The 16577-nt window shown below is 37.8% G+C and overlaps 3 protein-coding genes across 3 annotated transcripts; 1 reads left to right on the top strand and 2 right to left on the bottom strand.

Annotated features, from left to right (window-relative positions):
* Positions 1–21: 21 nt before the first annotated feature.
* LOC122289497 (dynamin-related protein 5A) lies at positions 22–8393 on the top strand. Its single transcript, XM_043096539.1, has 16 exons — positions 22–435; positions 1217–1280; positions 1368–1475; positions 1734–1835; positions 2667–2717; positions 3026–3087; positions 3880–3970; positions 4206–4270; positions 4539–4733; positions 4867–4986; positions 5288–5358; positions 5490–5715; positions 6356–6406; positions 7236–7464; positions 7613–7752; positions 7862–8393. The coding sequence occupies exons 1-16, from the start codon at positions 307–309 to the stop codon at positions 7988–7990; spliced, it is 1833 nt and encodes a 610-aa protein (XP_042952473.1). The 5' UTR covers positions 22–306; the 3' UTR covers positions 7991–8393.
* Positions 8394–10282: 1889 nt separating this feature from the next.
* LOC122289499 lies at positions 10283–11242 on the bottom strand. Its single transcript, XM_043096542.1, has one exon. The coding sequence runs from the start codon at positions 11045–11047 to the stop codon at positions 10451–10453; it is 597 nt and encodes a 198-aa protein (XP_042952476.1). The 5' UTR covers positions 11048–11242; the 3' UTR covers positions 10283–10450.
* Positions 11243–12684: 1442 nt separating this feature from the next.
* LOC122289496 (phosphatidylinositol 4-kinase gamma 2-like) lies at positions 12685–15912 on the bottom strand. The gene is made up of 2 exons (XM_043096538.1): positions 13876–15912; positions 12685–13324 (listed from the first exon to the last, which is right to left on the bottom strand). The coding sequence occupies exons 1-2, from the start codon at positions 15250–15252 to the stop codon at positions 12947–12949; spliced, it is 1755 nt and encodes a 584-aa protein (XP_042952472.1). The 5' UTR covers positions 15253–15912; the 3' UTR covers positions 12685–12946.
* Positions 15913–16577: the final 665 nt, after the last annotated feature.

Genomic DNA, 16577 nt, shown 5'->3' with positions numbered 1-16577 from the left:
CCCTGAGTATAACAGCTGGGCTGACTCGTGGCCGGTCACCGTCTGGTTCAGTTGTTCTATTGTAAGTTAGGGGCCGAGTCTCTTTAAATTCAAAACGTTACCTCTATTATTCTACTAAAATTCTGAACTTGCTCATTCAAATACGAGCTTCATCGCCCAACCTCCTTCACTAAACTTCAAACGCACACATCCATTCAGCTTTCTCTCTGAGAGAGCCGGCTTATCATTTCCTCAGCTCTCTCTCTGGACGTCGGATCCGTGGATCTGAATCTGACGCCGCTGTGAGAGGCTCGGGTCCAATCAGGAATGGAGAACTTGATCTCTTTGGTCAACAAAATTCAGAGAGCTTGCACCGCCCTCGGTGACTACGGCGAAGCTAGTGCATTGCCCACTCTATGGGACTCCCTCCCCGCGATTGCCGTTGTCGGTGGCCAGGTCTGCTCCCGATCTCCCTCACTCTCTCCTCCTCTTTATTTATTTGCTTATAGAAAGAGGTTCGGCTGGTGAAGTTAGCTGATGTTTATCAAATCTGTAAGGTATTTGTGAAAAGTACTTATCTGGCTATTGGTTTTGAAGTATTCGATATAGGTTTGAGCAAGTCTGTTCGTTTGCTTTAATTTCTTATGGATCTTATTACAACTTTTGTTCTATTAACTAAGCTGCATCAATTAAATTTCTTGTTCAATATAACATGATTTAATTATATCTACCTGGAATCAAACAAAGATATTTTCCTTTATTGGTTGGGTTTTGAACGATACAACTATGATATTCATATAACGATCCCAATTCAGTATGGCTTTTGAGTTTAAAATATCTCTTTTAGTCCTTCGTCTTCAGTATTTTTGTTGTTGTCGGGGCGATAGTGAACGATTTGAGGATGGTATTTATGTAACCACTCAATTCTTGGTGCTTTCCTTTGACATATTGCAGTAGAGCCGTAAGTAAGGTTTGCGGCTCCATTTTACTTAAAATCTATGGTTAATGAGTAATTTAAACTCATTTAGAAATCAACGTATGAGTTATATTTGAGTCTGTAAGCTTATGCACTTGATAATCATCTTGTAAGTACTGAGTGAAATATGATGAGCTAGGAGGATGCTATTTGAATGAATAGGAAAAGATCTTCATGATTTCAAACACATTTACTTTAAACGTGATATTTCCATGTCTGAGCAAAATTTATAGTTTCATTCTGCCTTTTCTTGTCTCACAGAGCTCAGGGAAGTCATCCGTGTTGGAGAGCATTGTTGGAAAGGACTTTTTACCTCGTGGATCTGGTAAATTATGGCATCAATGCTCTGGATAGACTTGATTTTTCTGATTTTAATGAATGTTGGCACAATAATGGTGAACATTATATGCAGGGATTGTAACTCGGCGCCCACTCGTCTTGCAGCTCCATAAGAGTGAGGAAGGAAGCAGAGAATATGCGGAGTTTCTCCACCTTCCAAGGAAAAGATTTACTGATTTTGGTACATTTATAACTTTCTGTTACCTGATTCATGTTTTTAAATTTACGGATTGGTTCTGATAGATAAGAATGCCACTATAAAAAAGATAAATTAATCGCCATCCTCAGTGCACAACAATATGTCATATCATAATATGCTGATAGACACATGTGCACAAACCACTGATAGGGAGTAAGAAAGAGAGAGAGGAAGGGAGAGCAATGCATCCAATTATGATATTGTTTCATTTTACACATTCTCATTATTCATATTGATCAGCTGCTGTAAGGAAGGAGATTCAAGATGAGACTGATCGAGAGACTGGCCGTTCCAAGCAAATCTCCAGTGTTCCAATTCATCTCAGTATATATTCTCCTAATGGTAAGATGGGGATCTCAAATTTCTTTTGGTTGTTTCTTGCTTGAATCTGCCTGAATGAATGTATCACTTGCATTCATGAAAATTGTTCTAATGTGGTTTTAATATAGACCTAGATACAAAATTTGGGCCATCGATTGGAAAATTTGGGCTCATCTTCATTCTTCTTTGTGTGGTTATATGTCAGTCATCTTTGCCCAAGTGCGAACTGCCAATAACTCTCCAGTGGTTCTTTTAATTAATATTGCTCTGTTATGTAAGAAAATATTGTACTTGCTAGTCTGGAATGAGATTAGGTAAATTTCAAATTCATGTTGGAGTGAAGATTGTAGTTTTAGTTTCCTTAACAGCCATTGACACCATTATCTTTATTTTGTTCAGTGTCATTGTTGCAAGTTTTTATTTAGAAATCATCTTCATTTACGTTTTCTTGCAAAATGTTTCATGTCTACTGAAAATTGCTTTGTCACAAAAATGGAGTTTTGTGACTCCTTTTGCCCCTGGTGGACTCATGTCTTCTTTGAATCAAAGTCCATAATAGGTTTATTCTCGTGTTACCTTCAAGTCATTAAGTATAATGCCCATCCTTCAGATTGCATTTGGATCCCCCTTTCCAGTCTTCCTTTTTGTTTTTTTTTTTTTTGGGGGGGGGGGGGGGGGGGGGGGGGGGGGGGGTGGGGGGGGTGGGGGTTGGATTGAAAGATCTGTCGCAAACTTTATTTAACTAATGAATGTTCAGTGGCGTCACAGTGAAAGTTTTATACTCCTTTTTATTTAGTTATTTATTTATTTATTCTGATTTCTTGATTTTTATGATCTGGTTTCTTTTGGCAGTTGTTAACTTGACACTCATTGACCTTCCTGGGCTTACGAAAGTGGCTGTTGGTAAGTTACATGTCTCTTAATTTGTCATGTGAGTCATTTACTAACATTCTCCACTGTCACTTTTCATTCTATTACTGAGATGCACAAGGAAAATGAAAGGAGAGTAAATTTGAAGCCCTCAAGTCCTCATATTTAGTTTCCTACTTTTGAAAAACTGAGTTTTGTAGAATGCTTTGGCTGACTCATCTTTTGGTTGGAATCTTTTAACTTTCCTTTATTTTTCTTGGCTTTCTTTGCAACAAAAAGACCTAATTTTGTTTTGTCCATACCATAGAGTATTATATCTAACACTTTCTTGGGTGTTATAGAGGGTCAACCCGAGAGTATTGTGAAAGACATTGAGAATATGGTTCGCTCCTACATTGAGAAGGTAATATTTGTAACAGTTATTGGATTTTTTTGGTCTGTAGAAATAACCAATCTTTGAAAGTATTAATCTCTGCAGTTTTATAAACTCTTGTCAACTGAAAATTTTCTTAAAGTAATTAGATAGATTACATTTATGTTTTTTACTTTTTTAATCTCTGAACAATATTTAAGTTTATGTTTCATTATTATCTTGGAACTCCAGCAAACTTTATCGAGTCCGAGCAACTTGCCTAAAAGATTTTTCCAGACCCTCAAGCCTGTGAATATGTAGCTGCAGATGATTTAAATTTCTTTCCTCTTTTGCATTTGCCTTCATCTCTGATCATAGGGAAAAAGAAAGACAAATTTAAAACTGAAATGGCACTTTATTTTCCTTATCTATTTATCTTGGTTATGTAAGTATAGGGCTCCTACCTCTTCTTTTCTAGCATCACATTTACCAGAAGATATTAACTTCTCGAAGACTTTAGTTCAGGAGCGATTCATCTTTCCTAAGTGCAGCATACAACTCTTATGAATACTCAATTTCTAGGAAACCAGAGACTCTTGTCTTTTTTCGTACTTCTTTCCCATTCTATGTAGACCCTTTGTTCTTTATTTAAATAATCTTGTGTATATCAATTTGGCTCCTGTATTTTGCTTGTCTATTCTTGGGTAAATCTCCATGAACAATGATTAATCACCATTTAGGGTAAAATCATTCTTTTTTAATTTTTGGCTGTCCCTTTTTATAATTTGTGAAACTAAAATTTGTATGTTATTCTATTGTTTGTTTGTTGTGCTTTTTATGCAGCCCAACTGTATAATTCTGGCCATTTCACCTGCCAATCAAGATCTTGCTACATCTGATGCAATCAAAATTTCACGGGAAGTAGACCCCACAGGTAACTTCAATATTGTTTCTTTAGGCAGTATCATCTTTTCTTCCTTTGTTTTTCACACCTCGTATATGCCCCGATGGGTGCCTTCAAAGTTACAAGTGTTATCATCACCATATGCTATGACAAATGGTTCTTTGAACTTTGTATTGGTGACCATCTTGATAGCATGATTGCTCGATTATGAATACCTGAGGCTCCTTTGAGGTTCTAGTTCTTATTTACTGTTTTCATTTTGCAGGGGAGAGAACACTCGGAGTGTTGACAAAGATTGATCTTATGGACAAGGGTACTGATGCAGTGGATGTAAGTTGATTTGATCCATAACACAATGATTTGTACTGCTTCAGCATATTCTTACATTTAAGAGAGAGAGAGAGAGAGAGAGAGAGAGAGAGAGAGAGAGAGAGAGAGAGAGAGAGAGAAGTAAAAGATGAACTTGTTCGATAAAGTTATGATTTTCTGGAATGTTTTCTTGGCTAAGATTGGTGGAATGGGATTCCAAGTTCTACTTATGTGCATCATATCTGTCAATGCTTTTGTATCTTGAGTCACATTTCTTTTGGCTGCTTAGATGTTAGAAGGGAAATCTTATCGGCTGAAATTTCCTTGGGTTGGTGTCGTGAATCGCTCACAAGCGGATATTAACAAGAATGTTGACATGATTGCTGCTCGGCGTAGAGAGCGTGAATATTTCTCTAGTACCCCAGAATACAAGCACCTAGCTCATAGAATGGGTTCTGAGCATCTAGCTAAGATGCTTTCAAAGGTGGGTTAATCAATATTCTTTCCCTTTTAGTTCTTTTCTTGAAAAAATTGTAGCAACTTTAGTTTTGATATATTTATCGTGCTTTAGTCCTACTAATGCATTTGATGACATACTCAAATGGTTAATATCTCAGCATTTAGAAACTGTAATCAAGTCCCGAATTCCGGGTATCCAGTCCCTTATTAACAAAACAGTTGCTGAACTTGAAACTGAGCTGAGTCGTCTCGGAAAGCCCATTGCTGCAGATGCTGGAGTAAGTTTGATCTTTTTTACTTTGTTGGCTTTTTTGTCTTTTAAAAATATGCAGCTACTTTTACATCAAATAAATAATAAGGCTCCCCCCCCCCCCCCCCCCCCCCCCCCCCCCCCAAAACAACACAAAAAGAAAAATAAAAATAAAAAGGAAAATCCCTTTCTCTTGTTCTTTTCAAGGGTTGGGGGAGAAATAAGGAATGGTATATTGTTTTTCTTTCGGAGTGACATTATTCCTCTTCACTCTTAGGAGGTCCTTAATTCTGCTGGTTTGCTAGTTAGTAATTGCTTATGTCATGCAGGGAAAGTTGTACATGGTTATGGAGATTTGTCGTGCTTTTGATCAAATATACAAAGAACATCTTGATGGCGTGTAAGTTTTATACTTTCATCAAATTCCTCAATCCGTACTGTAGCTCCCCAAACTTGTCACAGTGTGGCTTCACTGTGTAATATCCCTGTTGTGAAATAAATCTAATGCGTTGTGTTCATTGATGTCAACAGGCGTCCTGGTGGTGACAAAATTTATAATGTTTTTGATAACCAGCTTCCTGCTGCTCTGAAAAGGTTGCAGTTTGACAAACAACTTGCAATGGAAAATATACGGAAGATTATAACGGAAGCTGATGGGTACCAGCCTCATTTAATAGCTCCTGAACAAGGATATCGTCGCCTCATAGAATCTACTATAGTTACCATCAGAGGTCCTGCCGAAGCAGCCGTTGATGCGGTATGCACTGAAATTTAAGAGAAGAATGCATTAACCATCCAAAAATTCCATTTGACATTTGTTTCATGTCCTTTTATAATTGCTTCTTCTTTCTATTTGTTTTTTTTCCCCTCTGTGCATTCACACGTAGATAAAACCGTTTTGGTCCACTTATTATAGCCATCCATCTGAATGCAGACCCTTTAAAAATGGTCTGAGTATTCTGTTAGTATCACCATCAATCACAGTCTAGGATGTATGCCAATTTGATGATTTTTCACACATATCAAAGCCTGTTTTTCAATGTTTTCTTGCAGTATCAACCCTATCATAAAACAATCAGACAAAGGTTATCATTCACCCTTAGTAGATGGGCTTGCCCATTTGTGTATTGTGTAGCATTTTCTCCCAATAGTTCAATTTACTGTTGCATGGAAATATAAAATCTAGATGGAACAGAATGGTGACAGAGGACATTTGGTCCCATTTTTGGGTTATGAAAAGCCAACCCAGTGGATTTGTATATAATGCAGAACTTTACCTGAAGTGTTGTACTTACAGCCTTTTTTAATTCCTTTATATTTAAATTCCAGATTCCTTGCTAAATCATGCTACTTGTGTTATGGTTATGAGGAGTCATTTTTGTTTTCCATGATTACAGGTTCATGCCTTACTGAAAGATCTAATTCACAAGGCTGTCAATGAAACTCTAGTATGTTCCTGACCCCACCATATTTTATTGCTTCCATCGTATTTGTCCTCTGTTTTCTAATTTCTTAAAGTTTGTGTGATAAGTCTACCTAGATGATTTTTTATTATCTAAATATTAACAAAAGTAACTCAGAAAAAAACTGGTGCTTTCTAAATCGACCCCATCAAATTATTATACATGGCCATGGCTCTAACATTTTGTGTCAAGTGCTTCTCTTGTTTTAGCAACAAATCAGGCCATAGAATCAAAATGCTTTAGGATGTTTAGAAGAAAAATTAAAATTTGCAAGTACCGCTTCAAAAAACTCTGGGGTCACTCAGATTTGATACAAGTTATATGAAAATTAAAACGGAATCCCACTAAGAAACTCTATGAATAATATTCCAAATTTTTAAATACCGGAAGTGCTAACTGGAAAAAAAAAAAAAAAAAAAATGTATGGGAACAGTTAACAGCTGATCTAAGTTTTTGCACATTTTACAATTTAGAATTTGAAGTTTGACAATTTCTTTTTCCCAGGCAGGAAGGTTTGGCCACAATTGAGGGCTTCGTGTGCATGCATGCACACCCACACCAGTCAACATCCACCCACCCTCACATGCACAGCACATGCTTCCACACCTAGCTCAAGAATATATTTTAACTTTTGCATCATTTGGTTTCAAGCTCATAAAAAATTGCAATTGGTCTTCTTAAAAAATTAAGTCAGAAAAAAGGTTTTCTTCATATCTTTCCGATTGTGTGAAAAAGACAATAGGTGCCCTTCTCTGTGTTTTAGATTTTTAAGTTTTCAAGTTGTTTCGTAAGTGTAAGTTTGCTGGACTCACAGGAGTTGAAGCAGTACCCAGGCCTCAGAGTAGAGGTTGGAAATGCAGCTATTGAATCACTTGACCGAATGAGGGAGGAAAGCAAAAAAGCAACACTTCAGCTAGTTGATATGGAGTGTAGTTACTTGACAGTTGATTTCTTCCGGAAGCTTCCTCAAGATATTGAGAAGGGTGGCAACCCAACACATTCAATTTTTGACAGATACAATGATTCATATCTTAGGCGAATTGGTGAGTCTTGCTACTGAAATTTAGCCGTCTTACCTCTGTTTCTCTTAGCTTTATATGATTTATCATTCACAATCTCATGCTGATATTGTGGTAAATAATATAAAAAAAATATGATTATGAGGATTCTCTTCACACCATGTATAAACAGGGACAACTGTTTTGTCTTACGTCAATCTGGTCTGTGCAAGTTTGCGGAACTCTATTCCAAAGTCCATTGTTTATTGTCAAGTACGGGAGGCCAAAAGAAGCCTACTTGACCATTTTTTCACTGACTTGGGTAAAATGGAGGTGGGAATCGATCTCTCTTTGCGTCTCTATTACAAATTTTGTGGTGAAATTCGATCTTTTATTTAGTGCAATTGATGAATACTTGTTAACTCTAAAATTCTACATGCAGCCCAAGCGGTTGTCGTCATTGTTAAATGAGGACCCGGCTGTCATGGAGCGACGTACTGCTCTTGCAAAGAGGCTGGAGTTGTACAGGGCCGCACAGGCAGAAATCGATGCAGTTGCATGGTCCAAGTAGGAGCAGTAAAAGCATCATCTACTCTCTTTGTACGAAAAGTATGAGTCGATGTGAGCTAGTCATACATACTGGAGGAAGGGGGTGGCCTGGTGGGTCTATTTTGTTGTGTATTTTATGAACCTTGCAAGAGCTGATTGTCATTGTCGATTGCTAGGGAAAATTATTCATTGTCTCTATACGGTCAACATTATATAGGAATGCATCATATATTCCATACCTTTTCCATTAACTCAGTTGCTTGTGTTAGCATTCGATCTGGAAGTTCATGCGAGTGCAGACATACTCTTGAAAATCTTTGTTTGTTGATCTAGTCTGCTTGTTCACACAAGATGTATTTTTTTTTTCCTCGAGAATTCTTGTAACGATTTAGAGAAAATCAATGGTAGTTTGCAGTTTTCGGACATTTAAAAGTTATTAGAGGTTTGAAGCCAATTTTGTAATAGCGTTCTGAAGGTAGACACACATGTAAGAGATGGAGGTTGAACTTTAGAATAGCTTGATCCCCTACATGAAAGTGATCTTCATAGGATTCTAACATGAAAGGGTGTCCCTTGGTAAGTAACTGATATTCAATGAGTGTGATGACTAGTGTTTTTAATTTCGTGGCCGGTCTATATATTGTATCGGCTATTGGTTTGGTATAGAAATTATACCTGTTTTGTACGAGTCTAAATACCAGTCGTGTCGATTGATATTTCGGTCTGTACTGGGTTATGTACCGATCGATATTTCGACTTTTATTTTTATTTTTTTTTCAAATTATAAGTTTGTTTTTTGACCTTCAATTCAAATCAGTCTATTTATAATTTATATATATGTATTTATGTATAATTTATTTATATATAAATTATTATTTTGAAATATAATATTTATTCATATATTAACTATTTCGAAACAATATCGATATCGAAATATTTCATTCTAGTGTCTTGATTAGTACGACATCCGATACGGTATTCAAAATATTGGTGATAAAAGCAGGAATCGCATGAGCGACACTTACCCTGAAGGCTAACCGCCGAAGTATACGGTCCATGCACGGCTTTGGGCGACTCACGTTTTCCAACAATTTTAAGACAATTATTACCGTTCTTCAAATCTTATTTCTTTTTATTAAATCTTAACATTTATTATTAAATATTATTACTCAGGACTCAAAATATAAAAGGTGCTACTACTAGACTCATGTATGTCTCCTCAAAGTTAGCGGTGTAAATTGCATTTTTTTTAATTTTCTTTCAAACATTTTTTAAGCATTATTATCTATTAAAAAAAAAATCACAACCTCACTCATATTCACTTCTTTAATTATTAACAAAAAAAAAAAAAAATTAAGGTAGAACGATGAAGAAAAACATGAAGTATCACTTTCCAAATACAAGAAGACACTAGTCACACTACGACTCTCCGTGAGTGAACTTGCATTGTATTCAATGGTGTCAGAAAAGGCGTAAAATGTGGCTTTGTTCAAGGAAAGTGAGATTGCGTGGAGGAGACGAGGCAAGGCAGGCACCGCAGCATGAGTTTCGTGGTCGATGATTGGAGGTTTTACAGTCTACTCTTTTACCTGAGTGGTGATATCATCATTTACCACAGCATTAAGTCAGCTAATTAATAATTGGAGCCCGGGTTAAAAAAAATTGATGCGCCAAACTGCAGAGACAAAGGAAACTTGGGATCCGGTCCTTATATTTTTTACTTCTCCTATGTGTGTCCTCCCTAATCAATAATGATTATTTTATCACTATTTTATTATTATTTTTTTAATTTTTTTACTTAATAATTAATAAAATTATATATTTTTTAAAATTTTTTAATAATTAAATATATTAAAAATATACTTTAAAAAAATAAAAAAAATCAATTAATTCAAGTGATAAAGTGGTGGTAAAATAGTGATAACTATAGCATTACCCCTCCCTCAATTATCTCCCGTGATATCGCCACCTTCACTACAATTATAGGAACTTTTAGCGCTCCCTCCTCTCTCTCTCTCACTAAACTCGAATCAATTGTGGGTCTCCGAGTCCTGAGCCTAATAAAACTGGTAATTATGGCATCTAACTTTACTTAGCGCCCAATTAATCCCAATAAAAGCAAAAGCAAAAGCACAGAGCTTTCCCACTTCCCAGTGCAGCTTCCTTTCTGCACCAAAATTATGATATTTAGAACTGGCCTTTTGAAACTGTTCACTACGCCCAAATTAGAAGACTACCCAAAACTGTTCCCCAGAGCTCAATTTAGACACCATTTGTAAAAGAAACTGAAAAAATAAAGACCTACTATTACTAGTAGCTGAAAGCACAAATTGCAAGTGTTTTTGCATCAGAAAATGAGTTTTTTATACACTTTTTTTAAACAATTTGACCCGTAAATACTACCAAACGGATTTCCCAAATACCAAAACAAAAAATCCTACAATTACAGCAGAAAGAAAAGAAGAAGAAGAAGAAGGTGGTGTTAGCAGTGGAAACCCAAGACGGATCCATCACTCACGGCAATGACGACTTTGCAGTCAGCCTTAGTATCCACGTGGTGCGTGAAGAAATGCAGGACTCGGACCCGACCCGCCAACTCCATCCGCGACTCGATCTCCATGGTGGGCCCGATCCGGATCCCTCCCCCACCGCCGCTGCCGGGGAACGAGGGCCCCACGATGCCAACCGTCTGCGGAGCCGTCAACGGAAAGGACTGGACGGCGAAGGTTGCGGTCATGTACACTGTCCTTCCGGCATCGATCTTTCCGGCGGGGATGTACATAAACCCGACCTGGCTGCCGGAGTAGAGGAGCTGGAGTGTGCTGTCGTAGTGGGAGAAGTCGGCCCGGTTGGGGTTTCGGACGGCGACGTACTGGGAGAAGGTGAAGCTGACGGTGGAGTTAGAGAGGGTGAAGGAGGGGAGCTGGACAGCGATAACGGAGATCTTGGGGTCGTGGGGCTTGAAGACAGTGAAGTAGACGATAAGGACAATGATGACGACAAAAACCAAGAAAATAGTGGCGACTATGCACGAAGCAAGATTTGTACGGCCGGATGGCGGTCTCTGGGGCTTGCTCATAGCTCCCGACGCACTAGGATCCGTGACTTAGAGTCGATGAAGGACGAAGGTCCAAGGAAGTGTGTCTGAACACTGCGTTGGGGTTTATAAGGCAGAGGCCCAGAAAGTCGTAGATTTTTTTAAGATTCTTCAGATTTTGTCTTTATTGGGTGGTTTTTATGTACACGCTCAGACCGACGATTGGGGGCAGACATTTAGAACTTAGAATAAAAGATTCACAGGGCCTCAATATTAAATATTTATGAGAAATTTATAAAGTTTTAAAAATTCCCATACAATACTGTAAGATTTATATGATCTGACTCTCTCTAGAATTGAATTACCCAATAAGAGAGTCTTAATTTGATAAAAAGTGATACATTGTGGGTAAAGATTATGATTCTCAAGGACATGTTATTGATATGGATAGGTTTAGAATCATGAGTTAATTCCCTTTTATTCATCTTTATTGGGGTGGAATCATTGCTAGTAATTATTTAAAAGACGAGTACGTGAATGTTACCTTTTAACCTATCATATAATGTCATGTCATTAAAAAGTAATTATAATGTCATAACATGTGATAACTTATAAGTATTACATTTCATATTCTAGAATTACCTAATAATTTTTTAGAACTTGAGAGTTTCACTCATATAGCACTCAAAAATTTAACAAAATCACAAAAAAAAAAAAAAAAAAAAAAAAGAAAGACAAAAAAAAAAATCAGTGGTGTATTTTATGAAATAAATTTATAAAAATTAACTTTTGCCTCCCCCAAAATTAATATTTTCTTAAACGTTGCTCCCCCCTAACTTCAATTATCTGGTTCGCCCTGCTCTTTATTGAAGAGTAGGCATTTTTCTTGGAAATCGAAGATAAATGCCTGGCATGGCTTGTGGAAGAATGTTGGGGGACAACTACAAATGGCGAGGATGTCAGGAGTCAGGAGCGCTCGGCATGGCACCGAAGCCCACAAACCACTTGAGTGAATAACTCTTCGTCGGAGTTCAGTTTGCCAAGTTGCAATGATGCCGAAGTGACGACATTGCCATCGCTACAATGTACCTGAGGAGCATTATTGATTAATGTAAAATGCTGTTCTTCAACCTGTAGCCGAGGAGCATCATCACCAACATTAGTTCCTTCATATTCAAGAGGCCAAAATGAAATTGGTTAAGAACTGAAAATTATAGCTATATACCCTATCATAATACAAAGAATCTGCGAAAAAATGGACTATAGGCAGGATACACATTTGGCAAGGATATTCTTCTGCTATATTCAGAAAATCAAATGCAGACACAGCCTGGACACATGCAAATCCTCTCCAAGCTATCCAACGCCTTGGAAAGTCCGGCAAGCAGTGGAACTTGAGCACAATATACACTCCAAATTGTAAGTCTTATTTGCTTCCATTCCTTGGAATCTATTTTCTTTCGATGACATTGAATCAGTTCAGAATTACAGCTGTCAAAAGAAACACCACCTACCTTGGTTGGCTACCTAATTTAACAACCACAGCCACTTAAGCCTATGCCACTTGACTCTTGCGTGCTATCTAAGACCAAGCAACAGCCCTTTGGTGGTAGAAATCAAGATCAAACGTTGGCATGTCTGTAGAAGGTATTTTAAGCACCAATCAAAGCTGCAAAGCATTGCAGACAATCATGAAGAACACATCTTATTCATAACTGGGAACTTTTTTCAACATCCAAATACAACCCCAGGTAACAGTTTACGGCAGTTAGAAAAAAGAAAGAAGCTTCAGACTTTTTTATAAGTAAGAAAGAAGCTTCAGACTTATACAGAACGGATAGGCCATCCACATTTTGTATGACATTCAGTCCATCAAAAGAAGGACCAGTCATTTGATACATACATACATATATAGCTATATACTGACAAATGAGAGGATAATTATTCTGCAAGTTTGTCGAGGTGGGAATCCATAATCTCGGAGACAGCTTTGAAGAATGCAGCCTCACTCATGCCAGGGAGCAAGGAATCCATTGCTTCACGAACAATCTCCTCTATCTCAGATTCCTTTGTCACAGTTTCTCTGCACATGATGCTTCCAATGGCAAAGGGGGTGAGACCTCTCTCCACTCCTTTCTTCAGAAGCATGGTGGATATACGAAGTGTGCGGGCACACTGATGCGGAATATTCCATCCATAAAATTTCAGTAGTTCTATATCTTGCTCAGCATCTAGTGAATTTATGTACTCAATGGTGTCGGGAGAGTATGGCTTGCGAGATTGTGGCCAGTAAAGCCAATCAAACGTGCAGTCTTCAAACTGCGAAGAGGCAAATGGGCTTATAAGTAAAACCTAAATAATTTCAATTTTGGTGAAACAAGATGACTATTTGTTTACGTCAATCACACAGGCAGGTAATAACCCTTGCCACATAACAAGAAGATGTATCAATTGTACCACATCTTTCTATTTCAGTATTAATAACCTGCATCTCAAATTTAAAAAAAAAAAAAAAACTCCTAAAAATCATTCTACAAACAAATCTAAGTGAACTAAAGCTGTTTAGGGAAAAAATGGGGTCAAAACATACTTCACAGAAAAATCAAAGTTAAAAAACATCCCAGAAACGAAAATTAGTTACTATGTCAGTCGGTGGTTATACATGGACTCAACTTAAATCCTACTTTTGCCACCTCTAGCATGCACATATATTTTCAACAAGAAACGGACATTGAAATCCACCTTCATGGTCATTCCCATGAATTTCACCAACAGAAAAAAGGCATGCAGCCTGCAGGTGAAACCTATTAATTCTAGATTAACTTAAAAATTAATAAGAAAGTAATGGCTAAAAGGGGGAAGATACATACATTCTCAGGCAGGCAGTATCCGTGATCAATTGGAATGAGCACATTGTTTCCCTCCTCCCCTTTGCGGAACAATATGTTCCCAGCATGCCTATCAGTATTCGCCAATCTAATATCAAGCACACTGATCTTATGTACCTCATCCACCGGGAAAGCGCCGGGACCAATGTCCTCACAACTTCCATCATTCTTCATGAACAACTGCAACGAGCCAATCTTAACATTCTTTGATGTACATTCAAACCCTTCCGGATGGTTAAATCCTTTGTGCAAGCAGCGAACCATGGTTGTAGGGGGCACACCGGCAAATCCCATCGTTTCACCTGATAGCGAGCGAGGTCCACTTCTCGGATGATCCAATATATATGCTGCAACTTCCCTCAATGCTCCTTCTCCTACCTTTGTTCCCCTCTTCAATCCTTCACCATTTGATGATACAGGTAGTCCCCTGGGATTGTGTACTGCCATGGGCTCCTCATCAATGGGCTTAAAAACAGAAACATACTCCTGACCCAATGAATCCTGCATGAAATAAGCTCCTCCGGTGCCTTCAGAGGACCTCACTGGTCGATTGCCTTTCTCCAGACCAGCAAATGAAGAGTTAATCATATCCCAAATAAATGTGGGCAATTCTGCTTTGGGATTAACAACGATCGGTTCCAACCAGAAATCAATACCTGGTGGCTCCCTCGTTACAACTTGAAGATGCCCCGGCTGCTTATCTTCTCCAACTCTGTCATCGCTCTCCTTCTCCTCACTAGTAGTTGCTGCTACAACCGAAATTTCCACATCCTTTTCGATATGCTTGGCTCTGACTTTTGCAGATTTCTGAACCACCAAATGAATCACTGCATCGTTGTCGTTGCATATATCATCAATGCGTACCTGGTCGTCGAGCTTCTCCCCGTTGAAGAAAAGTTCTTGATCCTCGAGATTAACGAAACCTTTCCCCTTCTCCTTCTCAATACGTTGCTTGAGATACCAGACATTTCGATACCTATCGACTTGAAACTCAAACTCCTTCCCACAAATGGTCCTAACAGTGATGAGTAGGAGATCAAAGAGCCTTAGAACCAAATGCAGAACATCACCACCGGTGACACCATAGTCCTTGATGCGAGTGTCGTTCCGGGCCAACTCCCTGCCTGCATAAACTAGCTTCTGCTTCTTCACTACAAACCCTTTACATTTCTGAATTCTAAGTTTCACTGACGTTATCGAATCGGACTCCAACACATGCATGGGAATCACAGAGCCGGCGACAGTGAGGAAAATTATGATTGATTCGCCAGAGCAAGGTCCTGATCGGCTTTGAAAATGCCCGGCAGCATTCACCAGCTCTTGGCGAATCGGACTCAAAGCAATGTCGGCAATAGACATTGTTCCGATAACCTGAAAACCGACAAGAAACTTGGGGTCTGTTTCTTGTTGTCTTACAAAATGAAATTACAAAAGGGTTTTCGAATCTATCATAAATCCATCGATATTTACAAACCCAACAACGCCGTTTCGATCAAAGAACCCAGCTTTCTGAAAATTTTAAAAAAAGGAAAACAAAAAATAACAAAAGAACACGGAAACTGCTATGAGATGGAAACCCCAGAAGCCAAAACTGAATGGGAGCCAAATTCCTGGAGCTCCTGGGGCTGGCTTCAAAGATGAAAGATTTTACAACCCCAAGAGAGGAAAACATAAGCTTTGAAATTCAGGGTCTCACTCTGGGACATGACGGGATTTGTCGGCGCTTTTTGGGGGCCAGAATCTCTCGAGGGAGAAGTTGGACTCTTACCGGAGGGAAAGAATCGAAGGGAAATGGAAGAAGAATGAGTGCTTAAAATGGGAAAAGAAAAGGGGGTAGCCGATTAATCGGCGATGAATTGACAATGTTTCTCTCTAATTCTCCGATATTGGTGTGTCATCGGTAACAATCCGTGCGAGGTTTTCGCAGAGGTTATCTGGTCCGAGAAACTTGTCACCGGGGAGAGAGAGATAGAGAGAGCGGGGCGGTTTTGTAGCCGTTGGCTTTACTTTAATAGACGTTTTGACCCAACGACTAACGGGACACGTTGACGACGCTAATTGCTTCTTTAACGGGGGTTTGTTTCCTATGAAAGAGCTGAGAAAGTTGTTACTTCAGCAACTTCAGGGAAGGAGAATAGCATTTTTAGTTACTAAAATGCCCCTCTGTATTTGTCCAAATCTAATGATGCAGCTAATAATATTATTTCAGAAATCCAATAATTATAAACAGATTTTATAAAAAAATTATAATTTAATATATTTCATGTGATATATTGAATTTAATTTATAATAAAAATAATTTTAATTTAACATATTATATTAATTTATATTATTTTATAAAACTATTTTTATTAAATCTCTTCGTAATTAAAATATTTTTCCAATTAGTTTAAAATATTTTTCCAATTAGTTTACTTTCAAATGTTCATATATAAAAAATAATAATATTTATAATCATAAAATAAATAAATACTGTATTTTGAATATAAACATTTACATAATTTATAATTATATTTAACTTTATTCATAATTTTGCTGGGAAAAGAACCTGTGTTTGTTTTTTGCGGGCCAGTGGCAACGTTCATATGCGAAACAGTACGGAAGACTTTAGTTTTCGTGTAAAGTGCCACACAAGTGTACGGTTTTGAGAATTTTTAAATTTTAAGATTAAATATTTTTATAAT

Source organism: Carya illinoinensis, chromosome 12 (genome assembly GCF_018687715.1).
Source record: "Carya illinoinensis cultivar Pawnee chromosome 12, C.illinoinensisPawnee_v1, whole genome shotgun sequence".
NCBI lineage: Eukaryota > Viridiplantae > Streptophyta > Magnoliopsida > Fagales > Juglandaceae > Carya > Carya illinoinensis.
Note: the sequence above shows the minus strand (reverse complement) of the source record. Positions and strands in the feature narration are given on the sequence as shown.